Below are 24,291 nucleotides of genomic sequence, written 5' to 3' on the forward strand. Positions count from 1 at the left end.
GTACAGAGTAATCTTTTTGCCTTTTTACTTTCAGGTTTTGTGTCTTGTGTGGCAGGGCCACCTCAGCTGTGATGGCAGTGTGGTCCCGTGACTGGTCTTCCTCCGTGGCTCTCGCTGGGCACACCAGACCCTGGAGCATAGGCTCACGGATCTGAGTGGCGCAGGTTCAGTTATGTGTCTGTTTCCTGGGCTGCAGTTGCCTGATGTTTGGTTAGCAGGATTCCATCCAAATCCAAGGCTGCTCCTGGTGAGGACAGTGGATAGACAAAGCCGTGCTCAGCCCTGATTAACTTGGAATACAAAAGTCTACTCTACCCCCAGCGCTCCCGTGGCCCTGGCTGGTCTGTTACCTGTGTCTCTGTGTGGTTTGCCTCCCTCAGCCCATCCCAATGGTTTTGGTGACTGTTATTCCCATGAGGCCCCCACACTATAGCCTTCTTCTGAGCATCACTCCAAGTCGGGTGTCTGGGGACATTTGACTCTGATGTTTGTGAGCAGGGGAGTTTGGGGTTGGACCAATACTGGTGGGTCAGCTGGCAGGGCTACCATGCCGGTGGCAGGGTAACCACTCTCCAATGGGATGAGACACAGCCATCACATGTCCCACAGCTTTGCCGTGCTCTCTCATTTTCATTTAAAAGTCTGTCCTGCTTGATGCAGTTCACAGGCAAAGTGTTCCCTGACTGTCAGGCTCCCTGCGTGGGTCATTAGTAAGGCCGTGACTGCACGCTGAATCACAGATTTCCTCTTCTTCTGTTAAAGGGCAGACTTGAAGGTGTGCTCAGTGCTTCTATCTGCTCCTCCCCCGCTCTTTCCCCACGTTTCCGGCTGACTCAGAGGCGAGCGTGGAGGATGCTGTCCACCTGTCTTTTTCTCATTGTAACTCCTCTCTCACGCAGGCGACAGCCACCACAGCCTGCTCATTTACCATCCTGCCCCATCATGCCACTCTCAGAGCTCACAGTACGTTTTCTAGTCAGCTAGGCATTGAGGGAATGTCCCAGCTCTCATGTGGCCGTCAAGGAGGCGTGGCACTCCACGACACACAGAAGATGGCCACCCCATAGCTCCTCCTCTTGGACATTCTACCTACAGATGGAGCAGCCTCGGTTGCTCTGTGCCGTCACACAGAGCAGGGACAATGCCACAACCATGACAGCAAGAAGGCACTATCCTTCCAAATCACAGCGGGAGGGACGGTCACGTTCATTCTCGTGGTTGCTTAACCCTTGACAGCTTAACTTCAGCTACATGCCTTCTCAACACAACAGGGAGGGTGTGGCCGTTCCTTTCAAACCCATATTCGGTTCTGTCAACCCCTGTTCAGGTCCCAAATGTTTGTGACTTTTTCTAGAAGCCAATTTCTATTCATGCCGGAGGGCAACAGAGCAAAGAAACGGTCTGCCCATGTCTGATGGAGCAGTGAGTTTAATTGGGGTTACGGATAGGCTCACAGGCAAGTTGTTGGCAGCTTCTGAGGATGAATCTCCCTCCCCAGCGACTGCTAATCACCCCCATGTCTGGGGGAGGGTGGAGAACTTTGATCCTCCTGAGCCTTCACTTTCCATGAGGGATGGCAGCAAAGTCAGTCCTGTAAGAGCCGTATGCAGGTTATCACAGCCGGTGTGATTTTCGGCAATGACCATGCCGTACCCAGAGGGCGGCGCTCCAAAAATGCCTGTCAGTGGTTGAATCTGCCAATTTAGAACCAAACCTTCAGTACATGCGCCTGTGGGGGATATGTCCCATCCAAAGTGTGGTGGAGGCTCTGTAGATGTCACCGAGGCCAAGGGCGTTGGAGGGGCTGAGGCCGTGCAGAGGAGGCACACTGGCCTGGCTCTACAAGGAAACCTAGGGACCTTGCAGGTAGGGGCATCCTGGCGGACCTAACATCTGCACAGGCTACTTTTCCCCTGCAGAGGACCACCGAGAAGGACATGAGCAGTCACTGTTGGCTTTGCAGATGGAGCTAGAGGGTCAAGAACCACGTATCTAGAAACTGGAAAAGGTAAGGACAATTCTCCCCTAAAACGTCCAGAAGGAAGGCATAACCTGAGTTTAGATTCTGTGCTCCAGAGTGTCAGGGGATAAGTCTGTGTCGTCCAAGCTACTCGGTCTGCTGCGATTTGTGGTGACAACAAGAGAAAATGAGTGTTGCTATCTCTGAGGAGCTTGGGAGATAGAGGGTCTACCCTGAGGGAGCTGGAGATGCCAGAAAGGCCCAGGCAGGCTGGGGAGGAGACCAAGAGCTCAGGCAGGAGATGTGCACTGGCCTTGGAACATCCAGCCAAGGCCTTTGTCCCACGAGAGTGGCCGCAGAGACTACTTGCTAGATCTGTGTGGCTGAACCAAGGAAAGACACCTGTGCCACCAAGAGTCCCAGTGGCACCCCTGGAAGTGCAGGGTGGGGGCACCCAAGTCTCAGGTGCAAAGAGGGCCCAGGCACCCCCAAAGGAGCCACAAAGTGCGAGGAAGGTCAGAATGATGGCACAGGGAGCAAGGAGATGGGCGGCCCAGCGGCATCTCTAGAGCACACGTGGGCACTGCCCCTCTGTTTTTCTTATACAGAGGATTTGGGTGAGCCCAAGGGCGGCCTGCACTGGCCCCTGTCAGACACTGTGGCACTCTTGTCTGGTTTCTGAACCTGAGTCATTTTCAACCAAGAACTACTAGCTGGACACAGGCAAGGGCCAAAGAGAAAGGAGTGGGCCTGTCACAGCTACCTCACAACTGACCCCTCAGGCTGGGCCTGTACCAGGCACCACCACCATGGTGCTGCCTGGGGTCCTCTGTCTGTTTCCCAGGAAACACAACTCACTCGCTCATTTAGAGAAAGGCTATTGCATTTTGTATGTTTGCTTTGTATCCAAGCATCTTACAAAATCTTCTTGAAAATTCTAATTATTGGAGTAGAATAGCTTGAGAGTTCTTGGTGTAAAGTCACATTATCTTCCAGTAAAGATAATTTCTCTTGTTTCCATGGATACACTATGAATGTTGCTTTCTTGTCTCCGTTCACTAGGTAGAATCATCAAGCAAGCCGTCAACAATAGCTGTGGCAGTGCGCATTCCTGTCTTTTTTTTTATCTGAACAGGCACAAACTTGATGTCTTAAAGGCAGATTATCATAGTCTGGTACTTTGCTTCTATTTCTACACAGAATTGAAGACTTGGAAAGGGATACACAGTGATACACAATAGCTTTTGGATAGGCCTTGACAGAGAATGCAGGCTCTTTCCTTTATTGGCTGATAAACTTAGTTCTTCTTGCATTTGTAGGATATATTTTACTCACCCATATTTTACTATTACTTATCCATAAATTTACTATTCAGTTTACTGTCTTCTTTCAATTGGCATCAATATTTGTAAATGCAATCTTCTATTATTTATTTCCCACACAATTCCAATAAGGTAATATTTCATTAATGTAATATTGGCTTTTAAAAATGAATTCTGAGAATGGGGCGCAGCGGTCCACATCTTTGATAATAGCACTCAAGAAGCAGAGGCAGGTGGATCTCTATGAGTTCAAGACCAGCCTTGTCTATATAGTAAATTTCAGGTCATTCAAAAAGGAATGAAGAGACCTTGTCAAAAAAAAAAAAAAAAAAAAAAAAAAAAAAAAAAAAAAAAAAAGAATTGTGAAGTTTTCTATAGTTTCTATAGATTGAAATTATTTCAGAAATTAGGTGGTTCATTTTATGGGTTAAATTAGTTAGACAGGGTGTCCAGACATGTGGCTAAACATTACTCAGGAAGCTTTTATGGGAATACTTTTTGGATAAAGTTGGCATTTAAGTCAGTTGGGTGAAGCTGTTTTCCCTCCAAGCTGTGAGTGGGCCTCATTCCATCAGTTAAAGGTCTATATAGAAAAACCTGGTCTACTTGGGGAAAGAGGGGATTCCACATCAGAATAACTTTGAGATTGAACCAAAGCATTAGATCTCATCTTGGTCCCCAATTTTCCAGCGAACCCTGCAAACTGTGAGCTTTCCAGCTTCCACAGCCATGTGCAATAACTCCTAAAATAGCACCTCTGCTCTGTCGAAAAGGACACACACATGCACTGGCTTCGTATCACACACATTTGTGTATATACATATCCTGTTGGTTCTGTTTCTCTGGAGAATCTGAACTAACACCATTGCCAAGGGAATCTCTGATTTTTTAAATTAAAATTTTATTATTTTCCTTATGTGTGTGGGCATCTTGCGCCCACATCTGTGCAATGCTTCCATGCCTGATGCTTATGGAGGTCCGAAGAGAGAACCGGATCTTCCAGAGCTGGAGTTGCACGCGATTGTGCTCCACCATATCGGTGCTGGGATCAAACCCAAGTCCTCCGGAAGAGGAGCCACTGCTCTTAACCGCTGGACATCTCTCCAGCCCGATTTTTTTTTTTTTTTTTGAGTTTAAGTGGAACTTATATACAACAGCGCCAGACAGAGCCTGTCCCTTTCAGATGCTGGTATTTAGTCACCCCTCTGACTCAATGTGTTTCCCTCTCAAATGTCAGGGTCTTTTAACAAAATTTGGTCAAAACTTTCAAGTGCTGATGAATGGATAGGACTTTTGTTCATGTTGGGGCAGGTTAAACTTCCCAACTGATCCCCCAGGCTTGGATTGGGGGACTTGACAGCAGAGGAAACACTGGTGAATCCTCTGAGAAAAGGGTAGCCGACGGAGACCGTGCAGCTGTTCTTTTATATGGTTGCTCAAGAGATTGCGCAGTGAATTTTTCTCTGTGCGGAGGCTGAAAATGAAGGGTAACGAGTGTGAGGGGATAGTGACCTCCAGCGACAAGCAGAAGACAAGTTACGAGTGGATGAGCCTCCCTTCCCACGGAAGACCGAGCAGACTGAAAGCCCTGCGTGGGAGAAGGACCTGCAATGCGGGCATGCAGATTTTCTCCAGTGTTGTGAGGTGAGTCTGCCGGTTCCTGCCAACATCACTTCAGATGCTCAAACCTCACGACCCAGTCATTCCTTCGAGTCTTCGTAAGACTCCTATGCCACTTGCATGACCGCACAGACACAGACGCAGACACCACGATTTCACACAGCAGAGCTGGACACAGCAGACACTGGGGACATCCAGTGCCCCTCCCCCCGAGAGGGACAGTCACTCACACCACGGAACAGGTGCTGTGATGGAATATCACACAATTACTAAAACGAATACCACCGGCCTGCTGGTGCAGACAGGGAATGATGCCCACCGCACACCGTCGGAGGAAAGAGACACCCGTGGACACCCGTATTGTGAGAAGCACCTTTGTAAATTGTGCGTGCCTATGTGTGCAAAACGCCTGGGTAAGTGACCGTGTGAAATGGTGGAGGAAAGAGGAACTTGGTATCTTCATATTACACATAGTCCTCCTTGTAATAAAAAAAAGCGAGTGCATATTACTTCGGTAATAAAACAAAAAGATTTTTAGTGCCTACAGCTAAAAAAAAAAAAAAAAAAAAAAAAAAAAAAAAAGCTGATGTAATCTGTATCCAGAAAGAGGGCTCCAGGGCTTGCTCATTCTGGGGATTGGACTAACGGTTACTTGGTGTTAAGGGAAACTAGGAAAGCCATTAATTGTATTAATTAATGCACCAGCAGCTTCATCACAGCAAAGAGGTCTTAATGAGGTGCCCAGGGCAACCATTATTTATCTTACAAACACAGACTGGAGGGCCCCACCGTGGGGTAGAGGACATGGTTCTCGGAACACAGTTCACAGGCCTGCTCCAGCCTGGGAATACTTAAACCGTCTCTATTTTCTGTCCCATTCCTACTGACCTGACTCCTTCACTGTCTGCCTCCCTCCTCCAGGCTTTAAGGCATACAAAGGCCTTGGCAAAGGAGTCACCCAGATCTGGACTGCAAATTCGTCTCCATCCTTCTCCTCCTTAGCCTCTAGCTGCTGGTACCTTTCCTGACAAATTCGGGTCTGCCTAACCTGATTTAGTAACGCCCGCGCCCCCTGCCAGGTTCCCATGGCCCATCTCCAGCAAAGCACTCTGGCCTTGTCCCGCGCCGCCGCGGGAGCTGTCCGCGGTGCTGACCGCAGGCGCGCCCCACGTTCGGCCGGTGCGCACGCGTCTGCGCGCAACGCGAGAGACTCGCGGGCGCCGGCACTGCGCAGCCTCCCACGCGGCTCGGGCCAGGCCTGCGCGGCGCCCGAGACCCGCAGCCCGGCTCCCGGAGCGGTCACATCCCCGGCCCGCGGCCTCTGGGGCGGCTCCTCTCATCCTGGCACCGCCATGGCGCTCAACAATTTCCTCTTCGCGCAGTGCGTTTGCTACTTTCTGGCCTTCCTGTTCAGCTTCGTGGTGGTGGTGCCGTTGTCCGAGAACGGCCACGACTTCCGTGGCCGCTGCCTGCTCTTTACCGAGGGTATGTGGCTGAGCGCCAACCTGACGATGCAAGGACGGGAGCGCTTCACGGTGCAGGAGTGGGGCCCGCCGGCTGCCTGCCGCTTCAGCCTGCTCGCCAGCCTCCTGTCGCTGCTGCTGGCCGCTGCGCACGCATGGCGCACGCTCTTCTTCCTCTGCAAGGGACATGAGGGGTAAGTAGAGGCCTCACAGCAGCCCAGCGCAGACTGACAACACTCACACAGCTCCTGGCGGCCCACCAGGCCCTCCCCTCGCCGGGGGGGGGGGGAAGAGGAATGAGTTCCTCCACCTCTCAGGCTGCAGAGGCCTGCAAGTGTCAGAGACCTCACCACTTCCAAGCAGACTGCCCTTTGTCTACACACAGGCCCAGGGGCCATAATGCCGTCTCTCCGACCCACACGACCCCCTTCTTTTCCCAGAGAGAGCATCACTTCAGCTTCTGGCCCTGACCCCTTTGGGGTACTGTGTTGCACTGTCATGGCTGCAGGCCTGGGCTCTCTGGCGCAGCTAGGCCACACTCCCTGGGACCTGGGACCGTTTTAGCAGTCTTGGGTCTACACCCCACTTCTGTGGATGGGGGAAGGAACCACCTGTGGGAAGAGGTGATAGTCTTCAATTCCCGAAACCTTATCTTGGGAAAAAATGATGGAGAATGTCTGGAGGGCTCCTTAAGCTCACCACAGGGACTCGGCCTTGGCTGGGAGACATGCAGTGTGTGTGTGTGTGTGGGGGGGGGGGGGGGGGGGTAGGTCCTGCTGTGTGGCCTCAGCACCTGCAGAGTTTCTTCACCCTTTCCTGCTTTTCACTTGGCTGGAGCCAGTGGAAAATGTGGCCACCTGGTGTCCTCAGCCAGCAGCAACCAAGAGCACCCCCTCCCCACTCCCTCCCTGCTCATCGCTGAGGCTTCCTGGGCCCTGGAGTGACAGTTTCCTGCGTGGAGAGGGAATTCCCATATCCAGCCCTCCCCAGCCTGTGTCCCATCCCACTGTGTCCCAAGTAGCTCCTCACCCCTTGCAGGGGGATGGGTGATGAGAACAGGGCTCCGATGCTGCGACGATGCAGGAGTTTGGGTGAAGAGGGTTCTTGCTAGTACCATGGATGAGGAACCTGAAACACTTAACACTCTCGCCATGCCAGAGGCTGAAAGTCCAGAATCAAAGTGTCCTTAGTCCCTGGGAATGGTCCTTCCTATACTTCTACTCCTGCGTGTTCCTTGCTGTGGGCCTAGAGCATTCCCATCTCTGCCTCTGTCCTTGAATAGCCTCTTACCTCTTTCTGTCCTTGCTTCTCCTGAGAGAAGACAAGACAGACAACGTATCTTGTCCATGGAAACCAAGGTTAGGACTTGGATCTGGCTTTGAAGAGCTATTGTTTAGCTCACTATGCTAAGGTGTCAGTGGGAGCCTGTTGGAAGCCAGGGATGGTGCCAAGAGCTTCCAAGTGATGTGGGCCAAACTCTTGGCTCTGGGGCTGGGGTTCTGTCAGGGTGAGCCCATGTCAGCTGGAGGACAGAGTCTTGTCCCTCTTCAGGACCCCTCCTTGACCTCTAGTCTTTCGTTGTTTGGATGATGCTCTTGTCGCCAACCTGGGAGTCACCCCCTGTGTACAGCTTGGGGCAGTTGGGGGCACCCTGAGACAGGACACATGGCAGTGGTCAGTGGGAAGGTCGGGGCATGATGTGACAGCTCAGACCCAGACTCTGGCCTTCTGGGACTCCCTATGGGACCACAGTGCACATGGTCCAGCTCGGTGGACCCGAGGGCAGCTCTGTAGGGAGGACCCGAACGTGTGGTCTGTGTTCATGAACACCAGAGGCTGGGGCACAAGATGAGGACGTGAAGAGCCCGTGATCATGCAGGCGGGCATCTTGGTAGCACAGAGCACAGCAATCAGGTTGCAGACCCAGGGTGCACCAGCTTCTTCCTTTTGTCACTGTGGCTGTTCGTCTGCCCAGGGAAGTGGCCACCACAAGCCCATATTAAAGACAGAAAGGTGAGGCCTGGAGTTTCCAGCCATCTGGGACTCCTTTCTTGTGCTTGCCCTCCTGAGGAAAGGTTCAGGCTGACGGACATACAAGCAGGTACCCTGGCCTTCCGTACATGCTCAGCTGAGGCCTATGGCAGGACTTAGAAGACTGTAGGTGACTTGGCTCACCATGACATTTTGAGAAGAACTAGCATGGTCTTTCCCACACACCAGAGGCCAGGTCTAGGCATCTCTACACTCTCTCTTGTAGAGCAACTGGGGTCTCTTGTCCTCTGCCTCAGCTCCTGGTGCTCACCTGGTTTTCACCATGCATGACTTCTGTTCAAGTGTCTATAGACTAGCATGACTATGTCCAGCCTTGTTCAGGGACATCTGACAGATAGAGTCCTGCTCAGTTACCAGTCACTGTCAGGGGCCATGTGGCCGACTGTCCGTTACCCTGTCCTCTGTAGAGTCCAGGTGGCAGCAGCCAACTATGCTGTCAGTACTCAGCAGAGTCCAGGTTGTGGGCCTGGGGCACGGCTGTGGCGAGCCACCCCCAGCCGTGGATCCCCATCACACCCAGGGGCATGAGACCAGTGCAGGCATGCGTTTAGTCTGCGTCCTCAGGCCAAGCATAGAGACTGGGTGTGGGAGTCACCACACAATGAAGAGAGACGGGGAAGTGTCTGAACCTCGAGGTTTGCGATTTTTGTGGCCACATTTTGCCCTGTTGTGATTGGGAGTCATGCCCTGGCCAAGAGTGAGTCAGCCCTTCAGTCCTGGCCCCTCCCCCCCCGAAAGGATGGGTCTGCAGAGGCCAGTGGTGGTTAAGGTGCCTTGTAGAGAGCAGTGACTCCAGCACAGGCACCAGTGCATAGAGCAGGTGAGCAAGTGCCAGGTAATCAGTGGGCACTTGGGAGTCTCGAGGGGGCAGGACAGGCATTTACAGTGAGCTCGTGTGGTAGACAAGGGCTTGTAGGGCTGAGGGCTCTCCAGTCTGGAGGGTACCAAGCTTGCCAGTCCCTGGTTTACAGGGCTTCACTGGTTATGCTGCAGGCATTCTCTGATTCTGAAATTAGGTGCCAGCCTCCGAGGTCACTGATGGCAGAGTGCTACCCTATAGTCTCTTCAGGGCCTCTCTTGGCTGAGTATGAGGGCCATATGCTATGGCAGAGGAACCATCTTGATCCCCTATGGCTTATGTCTGCCATGCTAAGTGGACTCTGGCTGCTCAGGCATAGGGGTATAGAGAGGCAGAAATCAGGGCAGCATGGCAGAGAGAGGTGAACCAGTTCAGTGAATGCTCTCTGGCACCTATAGTTTCAGGGATGTGCTCTCGGGGAGATGGGAGGGCCCCGGTGAGTGGTGAGCCTGAGGCCTTGCTCAAGAGCAGCCCTTTGTGCTGGTTTGGTAGCACTCCGTGAGTGCGGGGCACCAAGTACTGGCTCTGCCTGCTCACACCTGTCGCTCAGCCTTCAGATTGCTCCCAGGGCTTCCCAGGATAACTGTCGCCATGGAGACAGCACATCCAAGGCTGGGCACCCTGAGATGCAGTGAGAGAGAGGAAGATGGATTAACTCTGTGTGTGCTGTGCCTCTCCACCCACTGTCCTGTGTGGGCCTGTTCTTGGAATGTGTGTTCAGGGACAGGGAAGGGTGGCATTCTAAGCCCAGGAAACAGGATCCAGTTATGGTTTTGGGCACATCAAGTAGATCTGAACGCCCAGCATGTCCAAAACAAAACAAAACATCCTCACCAAACACCAAGCCAACTGACTAACCAACCAACCAACCACCACCACCAACAACAAAAAAACAAACAAAACCAAAACCCAAACAAAAACAGAGAGGAGCTAGAGACTCTTGGCTGGTGGTGCCCAACTTAGTGGGCTGGCAGCTGGGACCAGAGCTTCCATGTTTCAGATCTGCTGTGCTAGATCTTCTCAGGGACCTGGGCCACCAGGACACCCCACCCTAAAGGGGTACATTATCTAGAGATCTCAGAATGCTGCCCTACCCCCTCTCAGAGGGACAGGAAGCGATGCTGGGTTGTGGCTGGTCTCTCCTTGCTGTCTGCCCCATGGCCAGCAGTGAAGGTCAATAGGTAAGATGCTCTGTCAGGGAGTGTCAGCCACTGAGAACATTGCTGCTGGGCAGGGAGGGACCTTGGAAAGACTGCAGGAGGCTGTCCACCAGGTGGAGGGACAGATGTCCCCTGGGAGGGGTACTGTCCAAACTCCTCAGCTGTCCCAAGAGATTGTGCCTGGATAGCCTGTGTCCTTGTCTCCGCCTGTGAGGGCTTGGCTCTGGCTGCCCTTGATTACCCCGTTTTCCTTGGTGGGAACAGCACCCCCAGAATGGGCTCTGGATGAGCACCCTGATATCCTCTATTCAGAGGCTGCTGGAGAGGAGAGTTCCAGCGGGCTGAGCTGTCCTTTCTCTTTGTGGATGGGCATGGTAGGACCCCAGCTTTAGTCTCTAGGTGTCTAGCTCTGCACTCTACACCCTGCGTTCCTGGCAATTACACCCATTTTGTACCTGTATACAGCTGTAGGTGAGCTCACCGAGGACCTGCGAGGGCAGTGGGTCCTTCTCAGCCTAGTCCAGGTCTGCCCCGGGACAGTGTGGGGTGGTCAGCGAGCACTCCAGTGTACGTGGCACCGTGCTCCCAGTCCTTCACCCACATTAGCTCCACCCACCCCATCTTGCAGTGATCCATGGGAGGGTCTCTTAGTACACAACCCAGAGGGAGAAAGCGAGGCTCAGAGGAATGGATTGATTTCATTTTACAGATGTTGGTTCATCCATCATGAAAGGAAGTGGGAACTCCAGACAGGAACATGGAGGCAGGAACTGAAAAAAACTCCATGGAGGGACACTGCTTACTGGCTTGTTTCCCATGGCTTGCTCAGTCTGCTTTTTTTAAACACAGGGTCACCTGCCTGGGGGTGGCACTGTCCGGCACAGGCTGAGTTCTGCATACCCATCATTAACCAAGAAAATGCTGTAGAGATTTGCCTACAGGCCAGTTTGGCGGTGGTGTTTTCTCAGTTGAGGTTCCCTCTTCCCAGATGACCCTAGTTTGGGTCAAGTTACAAAAAAACAGAAAAAGACAGAACAACAACAAGAAAAACAAAAAACAGAAAACAAAACAAACAAACAAAAAACCCCTAACCATCACAGGAACACAGTGTCCTTGTCACCACTCCTGGCCAGGACCTAGGGATGCTGTGGAGACACACTAGCCTGAAGCAACAATACTGAAGTCCTTTATTCAATGTCTCTGTCCCTACCTGCCCTGGTTCCAGCCTCTGGGTAAGGAGGGGGCGTTAAAAGGAAAACCAGTGTAAGTGTCAGGCAGGCAGGGCCAAGGACTGCCGTGTGTGTTGTGAGGAGCCTGGGCCAGGCTCAGGGTAAGTGTGCAGTGCACAGAGCTGCTCACAGGCAGCGGGCTGTGCAGCTTCAGCAGGGTACCACTCTTTGCCTGCCTGCCCTTCATGCCGTGACTACCGTGTCACCCGGACTGGGTGGCTTCACAGGCAGCCCTGTGTGATCCTGGGAGATGTCAAGTGCTTCCAACACTGGTCCTATGTCTTAGCCCTTCCTCCATGTCCAGCACAAGTCAGAAAGGCTTGTGGAATGAATGTGTAGGTGAGCAAGCCCACCACCTATGTTAGGTCATAGCAACCATTTTTTTTTTTTTAAATCTCACCTGTCAGTTGCCCACTGTGAGGCCATTTTTTGTCATTTTGTTTAGAATCTGAGCACAACTGGCCTGGACCTAGTATCAAACCAACCACAGGCTGGAGGTGGGCAGGGCCCTTTACTGGCTGCCCTGCTCTGTGCTGTGGACCTCCCATAGGTGGGTGGTCCTGGAGACTGTGGTGGGTTGATATCTCCCATGTGTTCCCTCTCCCTGGCTGGGGAAGTGTGGCCGGGTGAACATGTGACCTGGAGCCAGGCTGCCTCTAGTCCCCAGGCAGTAGAGGGAATGGGGGAAGGAGTCTTTTCATCTTCCTCATGCCCTTCTCTGCTGAGGGCTTAGAGGCCTGGTGCTCACACTGTGGGGTTTGGGATTTCAGCCTGTGTCTTTGAAGGGACACAGATCCATAGCTGTAACACAGAGTGACTGTGCGAGTGGGTGGCCTTAGAAGGGCGCCTTGCATTTTCACTGTATGTGCTGGCTCCTAGGCCTGGCGACTCATGAGTCCAATTCCCCAGTACAGCCGTGGTGGCAAGGCCCCAGCTCCAAGTCTGTGAGAGAAGATGGCTGCTCAGCATTGGAACATTTTCAGGGAATGGCAGTGGAGGAGGGGAAGCAGGTCCCTGGAGCCCCATTTAGTCCCATCGGGGCCCCAGGTGCTCACCAGGAAGCCTGCACACCCCCTTCCTTGGTCCAAGAGGAGCTACCGGGGGTCGAACTCTGAGTGTCTGCCCCAGAATCTCTCTCTTGACTCCACTTCAGCTCCTTCTTCCACGCCTTCCTGAACCTGCTGGTCAGTGCCTTTGTGGTTTTCCTGGTCTTCATCGCCAGCACCATCGTGAGTGTGGGCTTCACCATGTGGTGTGACACCATCACCGAGAAGGGCACTGCACAACACAGGTATGCCTGGGCCCTGCTCCGCCAGCCCCCTCCTTAGAAGACCCACTCACTACCTGGGTCCCAAGATGTTTTCCTTCTGGAATCCCATTCCGAATCTGACGCTTTGCCCACCGAAGACCCACCCAGTCAATGTCAAGAACCTCTTTCTCTGGCCTAATTGCCCACAGCATCACACATGAAAGGTCCTTGAGAGCCAAGAGACAGGACTTTATAGTTGACACTGCCTGCCTCGCTTGCTAGTTTCAGCTCCTGCTGCCCTGTGTGGCAGTGGGGGTTGGTCTGTGGTTGGTGAGTGGAGGCTGCCCTCATGGTGCTCCCAAGACACGTGTGCAGGGCCACTGTGCAAGGTGCCTGGGAACATCACCTCCATCTCAGACTGGGGAACTGAAGGAGTAGACAGAGCAGCCTATGACCCAGAGTGCCAGACAGGCAGTGACAAGGCAGCTGAGGCTGGCCCTGGTGCTCAGGGCCAGTTGAGAGGCCGGTAGTGCCTCTTCCTTGAAGCCTGTCTGGCTCCATCTAAAGAAGGGTCAAAGCTGACCCCCAGTGGAGTTCCTAGAGGCATCCATCCCTTGTGGATGGCCTCCTCTGCCTTTTGCTGTGACAAAACACCGAGACCAAAGCAACTTGGGGAGGGATGGGTTTCTTGGCTTACACTTCCACATTGCTCTTCATTAGAAAAGGAAGTCAGGAAGGGAGCCAAGCAGGGAGGAGCCTACAGGCAGGAACTGATGCAGAGGCCATGGGTGGGTGCTGCTTCCTGGAGTGTTCCTCATAGCCTGCTCAGCCTGCTTTCTTACAGAACCAGGACCACCAGCCCAGGTGTAGCCCCACCCACAATGGGCTGGGCCCTCCCACATCAATCACCAATTAAGAAAATGCCGTATAGGCTTGTCTGCATCCTGATTTTGTGGAACATTTTCTCAGTTGGGGTTCCCTCCCCTCAGATGACTTTAGCTTGTGTTGGGTTGACATAAAATACAGCTCACTGCTTTGCCGTGGTATCCTCTGCTCCCTAGCCGTCACTCGGCTGCTTTTGGCTCAGGGGCTTAGGGGCTCACAAGTCACCGGCCACTTGGCTTCCTGTTCTTTTAGCTGCGAGAAGTTCCAGGAAGTGGACTTGGAGCTGAATGTGGACAACTCTGCCTTCTACCATCAGTTTGCTATCGCCCAGGTAGGTGGGGTCCAGGTGGTGCCCAGGTAGCAAGAGAAGTGGATGTTGGAGGCAGGGCTGGGGACCACGACAGACAGAACAGACTTCTGATCCCAGGCAAAGAAACAGACTCAGATGTGGCCATGCCAGGGAGGGCTGTGGGAGCGGGAGGCCTCCCTGGGGGAGGAGGAGAGCTGGGTCTCTGAGGAGAGCAGGCCTGTGTGGGGGGCAGTGGGGGTGGGGGGGCAGAAGCGAAGGCATGGGCAGCCATGAGGAGTGAGCTCAGAAGCCAGAAAGTGGAAAGTGCTTGGTGCCTGGAGGGGGGGGGGGCTGGAAATGGGGCATAGAATCTGTGGCTGCCAGCGGGACAGAGTTCAGATTCTGCTCTGGTTCCATTCAGGGACTGGTCGACCCTGAGCATGTGCAGCTCTGAGGGTGAAGTGGGGAGCCTGCCCTAGGAAGATCCCAGCCCCGCCTTGCCCTACCTTTCATGCAACTTTTAGACTATGGGGACACATTGGTAGTTGAGGGCCCTGGAGAAAGCTCTAGGGTCTCCCTGTCCCTTGATGTCTGCATTTGTGTTCCAGACAGAGGCGGGGTAGGCTAGGGACACTTAGGTGGGGCATGGGCGCCTGTCCTTTCCCACACAGTGTGGAATTTTACCCTCCATGGCGTCCTTCCTTGCTCTGGACCGCTTCTGGAGGTTCTGGTTTGTCAAAAGCCAGGAAGACGATTTTTGTCAGTGCCCAAAGCCCTTGGAAGTCCAAAGTTCTTTGCTGAGATGAGCTGAAATGGTCAAAGAGACCTTCACGCTAACTTTAGCTTAAGATGCTTTAGGACTAATTTGGACCAATTAGACAGAGGCATCCGCAGTCTGAGGACGAGCATGCTCTAATGAGAATTGGTTTGATGCAGTGCAGACCTGGAGCTGATTACATTGTTTCTCCTTCAGCTGTTTGGAAACAGCAGAAAAAGGTCAATTTATTCCCCTGACTGGAGGGCCTCCCTGATCTATAGGCACTCCTTAGAGACCAGTGAGTCATGGTGGGAAGAAAACACTACCCAGGTCCTGCCCCTCCTCCAGGAACCCCACCAGTTAGGTGAGAATGGCCGAGTACCCCAAGCTCTGCACAAACCTGGGTTCTCACGGGTATTGGATGTAACGGTGTCTGCAGAGTAATAAGCCAAATGTAGGTGCCCAGACCTGTGCTCCCAGGCCCCTGCAGCCTCCTTAGTGTGCCCCCCCTCCCTGCAGAGATAGATCAAGGAGGTGGGTAGAGCGCACACCGGGCAGGGAGCCACCTGCCCCTCTCTGACACTGTCAACTCTCCATACAGTTTGGACTGTGGGCCTCGTGGCTGGCCTGGCTGGCGATCACCACCCTGGCTTTCCTGAAGGTTTATCACAACTACCGCCAGGAAGACCTGTTGGACAGCCTGGTTCACGAGAAGGAGCTGCTGCTGGCCAGGCCAGCCTCCCGCACCTCCTTCCAGGGGGAGAAGAGTGCTGTCATCTAGGCTGTGCAAGGATGGCCCCCTTCCCCGAGGCTGGCACCGAGGGGTGGCCGGGGGCCCACCCAGGTTGGCCAGCGCAGCTCTCTGCATGCGTGTCTCTTGGCCTTGCCCACCATGAGCAGAGAACCTGTGTTTCCATGGAGAGCCTGACAGGGATGGCACAGAGACCCAGAGACTTGGGTGTGTGTGTGCCTTCTGGCTTCCTGGCCTGGCCTTGCTTAGTGTGATCCATACCCCTCTGGGTGATCATTTGCCCATATATGTGCACGTATGTGAGCATGTGTGTGGGTGGGAGTGTGCCTACAGAGCAGAGATGATGGCGATAGATTAGCAGCCTCTGTACCACCAAAGGCTCCCACACACCCAGGTCCCCACCCCACCCTGGAAGGGCCTGTCTTCCCACCCTACAGCATCCTTGGCCAAGGTCCACAGCAAGCACTGCCCCGTTTCCCCCCCCCCCCCCAGATGGCAGCAGGTGGAGAGTCCTGGTAGGAATGTGAGACCCTGGGCTGGGCTCTGTTCCCTGCTCTATGGACATCTGGGGGTGCTTGCTCATGGCATTCTCCTGCCTTGGAGGCTTTCGAGGTGGCATGGCCCTCTGTGTTTCAGGGGTGAGGCCCCCACAGTGGAAGAGGCCCAGCCCATCTGGATCTTAGTGAGTGCATTCAGTGGTCCTGGTCCTAGTCTGGAGTTGTGCTACATCTTTGTCCTCCGTTTCCAGGCAACGTGATGCAGGGTCCACCAGTGGCTGATGTGTTTCCAGGTGGAAGGTACCAGCTTCCCAAAGGTGTGGACCCAGGCTTCTGTGAGAGGCCTGTTGGGGGGGGGGCAGTCAGCAGGGCTAGCAAAGAAGGTCAGGATGCTGAACAAGAGAGGGCCTATCTATCTGGGAGGCCAGGGCCAGGCTGACCAGCACAGCAACCTTTTCTGAGGGCTTTGGCTGTGTCTGGCTGAGCTTTGCAGGGGATCTGGGTGCTGGAGGAATATTTTGAGGTCTCCGAACAGACCTAGTTTCCAGACCCTCACATCAGCCCTAATCTATGGGACATGGGAAAACTGTCTAGCCTTGAGACTCCCTTTGTTTCCCCAGGATCGGCTCTCTCCACATCTTCTGCCTCACATCCCTACTAAGGCTGTAGCCATCTAGGACCTGAAGGAATAGGAACCAGGCTGCAGCCTCTGGGACCTAAGATCTGCCTCGAGTATGGGCCTGCCCTTGGCAGCTGCCGCTTAGGGATTCTGGATTGTTGGTCTGGGGGCTTGGTCCAGTCTGGAAATCTTCATTCACCTACAGAGGCCCGGTCTTGTTTCCCCGGTGCCAATGTCCCAGGGACTCCTGGGTAAGGAACTCTGCCTAAGGGTACTGGCAAGACCTGTTGGCTGTAGCCATGGGCAGGGGTGTCTGTCCAGGAAGTCTCATGGGATGGATGGCAAGAGTCAGGCAGAGGCTGCAGAGTGGTACCCAGGTTGCCAACAAGATGCGGTTGCTCTTTCTACCTTGTCACAGGGCAGCCCTTGTTTCAGCCTTCCTGGTAAATCTGACAGTGAGGAGTCCTAAGCCTCCATGTGTCTGATTCTCAAGCCAAAATAAAATAAAGACGAAACATCTGAGATGCTGTATGGATAGTTGTTTGTGCCTTTGCTAGCCAGCCAGTCCACTCCAGGCGCCCACCTCTGGCCCTTTCTCCCTCCTCCCTGGCTTGCAGGCTTTAGCTGTTTGTTTATAATTTAAACAGTCTGGTTCCAGGTGCTCACGGGACAGTCCTTCATGCTTGTGCATTTTAAGGAGTTTGACTCTCATAGCTTTCCCCACCCCCCTGCTGTTCCTACACCATCTCCCAGGCAAGAGGATGGGGTTTGGTGACATCTCCAGGGCACACGTATCTCTGTCTATGTCTTTGAGCATTTATTATAAAACAAAACAGGCCTGGGGCTGTGGCACAGTGGCACGCCGTTTGCCGAGCTGTGCTGGGTTTGCCCTGTAAAAATGAAACAAAGCAAAATGAAAGCCCAAACTAGCTGGGGTCGAGTTCTGTGACCCAACAGAGCTGTGGGCCTTTGCAGCAAATGCTGGCTGTGAGGTGGAAAGCCCCAGCTCTCTGTTATAAAACACGAAGTGACCAAACCCCTTCTCAGAGAGTGTTCACATCAGAAGCAGGGGTGGAAAGGAGGACTTCCAGGTCATCTCTTAGTGCCTATTTCTGTATCCAGAACACAGGCCAATAGAGAGCCTGTCTGTTACCAGGGTGGGAGGGGATGGAACACGTCCTGGGGCTGGTGCAGGCAACAGTAACTGTGGTGAGTGGCTTTCCAGGTTGGTCTAATTTAGACCACTCCTGAAAACAGGGCTTTGCTCCTCTGGGCTCTCCTCTACTGTGCCCCCAAACTTTGTAGCTGGAGATGACTGTGGTGGGTACCTGAAGGCCAGAGAGGGGCAGGTGGCACCTCCATGATCTGGGAATTCCAGCATGTCTAGCTGGGGAGAATGTGGTCCTGGAGGCATGGTGGGTCCCCAGCTTCTTGTGGGGCCTGTGGGCTGTGGGGGTGAGTGGGTGGAGGGCTGTGCTCTGGTCTCTAGATGAACATGCTCAGCCCTGTAGGGATTACTCAGCAGCTGTCATGCGTCGCTCATTTCTGAAATGATCCTGAGGCTGAGGAAGCTGCAGGTATTTTACTGTGGGATCTGTGTCTGCCCACGTAGGGGGACCCTTGAAAGGAGAGCGACAGGTCTCACTCTGGCTCCCAAACCTTGATCAGATGTTTGTTCTAGGGTGTGTAGGCCCCCTCCCGGGTGGATCCTCCTGGTGTCTCACAGGCTTCCTTGCTGTGCTCAGGACTCCCCCTCCAGGCAGCTCTAGGGTGTCCTAAGGTTTGGTACTATGTGTTTGCCCTCCGTGACCTTGCAACAATGGGTGACAGAACTGTGTCTACACAGGTAAAGGAGACTCAGACACCCTGCGACTGGCGGGCAGCCCTGTTGGCCTCGGGCTTATCTGTGGCCCTGGAAGCAGGATACTGTTCAGAGCTGAGCTCTGCTCCCACAGTGACCCCTGACAGATCCTGGCATAGGTGGAGCAATTAGATATGGGCTCAGAGGATGTAGGACCCTGGTACCCATGGGGCTCCATGAACTTCAGAGGGAAGCCTTCCAGTGGTGTGGCAGAAAGTGTTGCCAGCCCTCAAAGCAGCAGGAGGTTGGAGCTTGCCTTCCCAGACCTCCCCTCGGGTGCCGGTGATGCTCAAAGGACTGTGTGTGGCAGCATCTGGTCCCGGTGTCCCAAGAGGGAGGACAGGGCGGGAGCACAGGACTCCCCAGCTCTGATGGTTGAGTTCTTTCTCTGATAACAATCTTAAAATCCTAAGATCCCAGCCTGTGCTGGTTGGAGTAGGAGGTGCCTGTAGAGTCAAGCCAGAGGCAATCCCCTTCCCACTTAAACCTCTACAGCAGCCTCTTGAAGCCAGCAGAGCTCTGTCCTGGGGTTAGCCTTAGCTACTGGGATCCCCCACCATGCACAATCCCCCCAGCCACTAGGGCTCCCAACAGCACCATCCTCCAGCTTTGCCCACAGGCGAACTTGCCATTCAGCTACGTGTCAGAGCTGCAGGAGGCAGTGCTAACAGGCACGGACCACACGCCACAGGCGGGAGATGAGGACGAGGAGCCGAGCCCAGAGGTCCTCCAGGGCTTCCGTGACATGTGTGGCCTGGCCACAGCACAGGCCCAGTACCACTCCCAGCAGAACACACAGAGTCAGCCACAGGAATAGGGAGCCACTGCAGGATGCTGGCCGGAGCAGATGACCACCAGGGAAAGCTGGCCGGCGGCGGGGCTCTGTAGGAGGGGACAGGTCAGCCCAGGCAGCTCCCCAGTCGGGCCCTGTGAGGTGCACCCTCTGCTGGTGGGACTGATGGGGAGGGAGACTTGAGTTGTCTGGTTGTTGACTTGTAGTTGGCCATCAAGGTGATGGTCAGGTGGGCTCCTGGGTTGAGTCTTATGGCATCCACAGGACACACACTCCTGCCCTCACCTGTCTAAGGATGCTAGCACCCATTTGGGGTACTGCTGCCCATCTACATGTGAGGAGCCTGTGGGGATGGGTCACTTTTGGGGCAGTCAGGGGAGACTGAGCCAGGGTCTAGAGTGACTGGGGATGTGGGGGCAGGGGTGTGGCTAAGGCTGTGTCTGGCTCTGCTCCGTGGAGATGGAGGCCTGGGACCCATTGGCAGATGGGGGCACCTTCTCACAACTCACCCTTGATGGAGGCTGTGGAGTCCTTGCGGGCAATGTCTAGGAAGGAGACCACAGATGGTTTAGTCAGGAAGCAAGCTCTACCACTCCACTGTACAAAGGTCCTGAGACAAGCCTGGCCTGGCCTGGGTGAGGGGATACCCAGAACCTGGCCCCTCCCTAGAGGATGGTGATGGACAGGCCACTGCTGCACTCTCCCCTGTTGGCTGCTGTCCCACCGGCCGTGGCCCATCCTCACGGCCCCATTTACAGGTTTCCTGGGGCTCTGTCTGGAAAGGCAGAATAAGGATGGGATGGTCCTGGACCATGCCAAAGCTGAAAAGGCACCTGCCCACCCATTCCACCCAGACCCTCACGTCAGAGCCCCTGGGCCCTCTTACAGTGGACAGCCACCTCCAGGGGCTCTCGGAACCGCACGTGCCTTGAAGTTCTCTGTGGCTCAGCCCCATGACACCCATACTCTTGCCTTCTGGGTCTCAAGATGGAGGGGGGGCGTTTCCTGTCACCATCCTAGGGTAGGGATGGAGAACAAACGAGTGTGAGCCCTTCCTGCTTAAGACTGGCATCCCGGGCTGTGGCATCTGCTGAGTCCTCTGGGCTTAGTGCAGAGGATCTACTGCGGGGGACCAGAGGAGGGTGCGGAGACCTCGGGAGACCATCAGCCTTCCCCGGTTCCTACACTGCTGCTCCGTGGAATGAAGCCTAGGCAGCTGTGAGTGAGCTCAGCACCTGGAGGCTCACACTTCAGCCCAGGATGTGCCTCTCTGGGGGTTCTGAGGGAAGTTCTCCACACCCGGAGAACTGACAGCAGTACGCGAAGGGTGTCAAAGATAACGCCACCAACTGAAGGCAGCCTACACACAGTCACTCCGACCCCTGGGAATACTGTCCAGAGGCCACAAGGCTCAGGCATTGAGAGCCCAGTGGGCAGAGATACAAATGGCAGGTGCTGGGTACAGAGCTCAAACAACTGCCCCGCACCCTGTGCTTGGCCTGAGACACACTGGGCCTCTGACACAGCCTCTTGGGCAGGGGTTCCCAGGCAACTCAGACCTGGCCATGCAGCCTCAGAGACTTTTGGGCCCTCTTCTCTGACAGTAACTGCACCCCACCCCACTCCTTGCAACTCCCATACACTGGTCCAGACGCCAGGCTATTGTTCAGACCCCAGTAAGGATTGTAAGGGGAATCTGGGACACAGGGGTCCTTGGTTTGGGGGCCAGAGTCTGTAAGCTCCTTCCAGTGGGGCCCCAGGCTAAGGCAGTGACCACAGCTGATCAAGGCTGTGGCCAGCCTGCAGGTGGGGTCTGTCCTATGTGACATATAGGACACCTAGGTTGTCCTCCCTTCACCTAGGTTGCTCTTCAGGTGTCTGGCAGGTGGAGGAAGGCAGCACTCACAGGCTACATGCCCAGGCACTACCCTCCTGCCCTGCTCCAGTCACCCTGGGGCATCAGGTCCTGTGAATCTTGGAGTCTTCATCAACAATGATATGGGACAGCAGGCTGTTTGTGGGACAGAGCACAGGGAAGCCAGGGCCGTTTCTAAGTTGCCCCTGGCAGGGCATTGGACAGTGCCCAGCTTGATGAGTCGCCCTGGAGGGCCTGCCTGGCTCCACCCACAGCTTCCTGTGCTAAGGTAAGCCTGGCATATCTATGCCTCTTCCTTGACCTGGCAGCAAGCTCAGGGCCACAGGTCTGGGCCCCCTCCTGCTTGGAACCCCTCTCCTGCTCCTTGACCCCTTCCTCTCACCCGTCTTCTTGCCTACGCCTGCTCTGGGTTGTTAGCAGCCTCTGCCAGCTGTGTCTTCCCTCCTCTTGCTCTCATATCCTTTTCCCTAAGTTAACCAGCTCTGTAGCCATCCATGGCTGCCCCCCCCCCCCTGCCCTTCTCCCCCCTCCATTTCCATCCAGCATCCTCTGCTGTTCCTCCAACTTCTTCAGCCTGATTGTTAGCCCTTTGTCCTCTCATGCTGCTCCCATGCTGTGGCCACTGGCTTGGTGCAGATTAGAGCTGCCCTGTAGCCCTTTGTGATCCTTTCTGTGCTGTTGGCTGTGCTTTGCCATGCCCGGTGCTTTGGCAAAACCCAAACCCTTCAAAATGGGACCATTTTCCTGTCGCCTATCCAGTTCCCAGCCATATCTTCTCCAGAGTTCCAGAGGCAGAAGATATCTTGAGATCAAGGACAGGGATCTGCCTTCCCTTCTGGGTCCTGTGTCTCTCCCTACTCCCAGCAGCAACCCATGTCTCCCAAGCCAGTGTTTTGGGCTGTGCAGCCTTACCCTCTCAGTTCTGGGAGGCTGTGAGTCCCACGTGGGCCCCTCAGTCTCTTTGGCTGGATGGTGTGTTCGTGGGTGGGAATCAGAGCGAGAGACTTGAGCTGAAGACCTCATTTACTGGAACATGGCCCTATGATAAGAAAGACGTTATTTATGGCACAAGCCGTACACACAGGGATGAAGGAAGATAAAAGGATGAGAAAATTCCTCCCTGGAAACCAGGAGGAATTGTCCCCATTCTTTCTCACAGACCCATAGACACCAGCTTCTTTTTGTCGGGCTCACAGTGCAGATAAATCCCGTGTCCTACCAGCTCCAAAGTCTTGCTGTCAGCAATTTCCTCTGCAGGCATAGTCTTCATAATTATCGCCTTTGATGGCTGTGTAATATTCCTTTGGGCTGGTGCCCTGAGATTTACAGCCGTGCACCCACTGTCAAGGACTGCTCAGGAAGCTGGCAGTTTATCGTAGGACTTTATAGTGCTCCGAGATCATGATAAGGATGTAATAAACACTTCTGTCAACACAATGAGTCCCCACAGCAGACGAGACACTGGGAGCCGATGACAGCAGGGGCTTCCCATTGTCAGGCTTTTCTGGAGGTGTCCCACCTCTTCAGTTGGCCTTTGTGTTGGGTGGGGTCCTTCTCTTTGTCTCTCCCTTGATGTCTCTGGTCCTATCTGTCTCGCATTGTCTCTGCATAGGTGCACAAATTTGGGCCTCTGTCTCTCTGCCAGTCCACCATCTGCGCCTCCCTTTGTTTGCATCTCCATCTCTGAGTCCATCTCTTTCCCCTGTGACCTCACATTTGGGTGTAGTGCTTTTGCCTTCTCTGTCTGTGGAGCAATGCCCCTTGCCCCTCCCCCATTCCCTACACCAGCCCACAGGCGTGATTATTTCTCACAGCTTCAGCCACGGCCCATCCTGTCCTGGGTGTAGACGCTGCTTGGAGCCTGGGCAGGTGAGCCAACTGTGAGATTCCATTCCCCTTCTCTCTACATGGAGACGCTGAAGCCAGAGGGAAAGGAGGTGTCCCCGGGGTGCTGCTGGCAGGGTGGTTCTCCTTCCTTCCCCAGCTGGAAGGGATGGTGTGAGGTAGCTTTCTTCCTTCACACCACCTAAATCCCCCCAGGTCTCTGGCCTGGGGCCCTCATTGGGCGTCACCGCCCCCTGAACTGGGGCCAAATGCTTGTTTCAAGAGGCGCAGCTCTGGCTTCCATAGACTCCTTCCACGGGCCTTCTTGCCCTTGAAGACTGAGAGCAGAGTGAGGGGCTTGCCCTGACTCCAAGGAGGACCCCCTGAAGGTCTCCCTGGAAATGGCTGCTCTATACAGTCTTCCATAGGAGATAACGGACTGGCCAGGCTCTATGCTCAGTGGCGTGAAAACGGCAGGTGGCTGAGGCCCTGTTAATGATGTTTGCCTGGATGCATTTGCACGGCTCAATTATTTCAGAAGAGAGCACATTCTCCTATCACAGCGTCGTTTACTGCAATAGGACAGAGAAGAGGCAGGCCACGGAGCAGGAAGAGAAGGGAGGGAGGGAAGAAAGGTGGGGGAGGGCAGGGGAGGGGCTTGTGCTTCAGGCTCACTCAGGGAAGGCGCCACTCTCATGCTCCCCCCCCACACTAGGTGGCCAGGTTCTGTTGAAGATTGTAAGACAGTATGTGTGTTTTAGAAACATTCACTTAACTTGCTTTTTTTTTTTTTACGTGTGTGAACGCTTTGCCTGCATGTATGTTTGTGTGCCATGAGCTTGCGTGTTGCCCCATGAGAGCGGACGAGGGTGTCAGCTCCTGTGGGCCACCACACAGGTGCTGGGAACGGAGTCCCTGCCCGCTGCTAGAGGAGCAAGTGCCCCTAACTACTGAGCCATCTGTGTAGACCTGTGTGTGTGTGCAATGCACACATATATACCTGACCCGTGTGTGTATATGAGTGTGTGTGTATGTGTGGTTTGTGAGTGTGTGAGTCTGTGGTGTAGATGTCTGTGGTATGTGTGTGTGAATGTGTGTGGTACGTGTGAGTGTGTGGTGTGTATGGTGTGTGGTGTGTGTGTGTGTGTGTGAATGTGTAGTGTGTGAGAGTTGTGTGTATTGTATGTGAGTGTGTTATGTATGTGGTGTGTGTGTGTGTGTGAAT

At 54.2% G+C, this 24,291-nt stretch overlaps 2 protein-coding genes across 10 annotated transcripts in view; one reads left to right on the plus strand and one right to left on the minus strand.

Annotated features, from left to right (window-relative positions):
* Tmem179 (transmembrane protein 179) overlaps positions 1 to 17,234 on the plus strand; it is a 52,960-nt gene extending 35,726 nt beyond the window's left edge. The window contains exons 3-8 of one of the 5 annotated variants that reach the window (XM_055592729.1): positions 35 to 2,008; positions 3,023 to 5,315; positions 5,824 to 6,559; positions 12,819 to 12,956; positions 14,052 to 14,130; positions 15,447 to 17,234. In XM_055592729.1, coding sequence (XP_055448704.1) covers positions 5,988 to 6,559; positions 12,819 to 12,956; positions 14,052 to 14,130; positions 15,447 to 15,626 — 969 coding nt within the window. In that variant the 5' untranslated portion in view covers positions 35 to 2,008; positions 3,023 to 5,315; positions 5,824 to 5,987 and the 3' untranslated portion in view covers positions 15,627 to 17,234. Of the gene's footprint in view, positions 1 to 34; positions 2,009 to 3,022; positions 6,560 to 12,818; positions 12,957 to 14,051; positions 14,131 to 15,446 lie in introns of all 5 variants that reach the window. The other 4 variants (XM_055592730.1, XM_055592733.1, XM_055592731.1 and 1 more) reach the window with 4 other exon arrangements.
* Positions 17,235 to 17,508: 274 nt separating this feature from the next.
* CUNH14orf180 (chromosome unknown C14orf180 homolog) overlaps positions 17,509 to 24,291 on the minus strand; it is a 10,070-nt gene continuing 3,287 nt past the window's right edge. For all 5 annotated transcript variants that reach the window (XM_055592707.1, XM_055592710.1, XM_055592709.1 and 2 more), the window contains exons 2-6: positions 22,155 to 22,281; positions 20,253 to 20,382; positions 19,876 to 19,911; positions 19,203 to 19,455; positions 17,509 to 17,602 (exon numbers count right to left, since the gene is read on the minus strand). In XM_055592707.1, the coding sequence (XP_055448682.1) occupies positions 19,238 to 19,455; positions 19,876 to 19,911; positions 20,253 to 20,382; positions 22,155 to 22,265 (495 nt within the window). In that variant the 5' untranslated portion in view covers positions 22,266 to 22,281 and the 3' untranslated portion in view covers positions 17,509 to 17,602; positions 19,203 to 19,237. The remainder of the gene's footprint in view (positions 17,603 to 19,202; positions 19,456 to 19,875; positions 19,912 to 20,252; positions 20,383 to 22,154; positions 22,282 to 24,291) is intronic.

This window comes from Psammomys obesus, unplaced genomic scaffold (genome assembly GCF_907164565.1).
Source record: "Psammomys obesus unplaced genomic scaffold, mPsaObe1.curated_primary_1811, whole genome shotgun sequence".
Taxonomy (NCBI): Eukaryota; Metazoa; Chordata; class Mammalia; order Rodentia; family Muridae; genus Psammomys; species Psammomys obesus.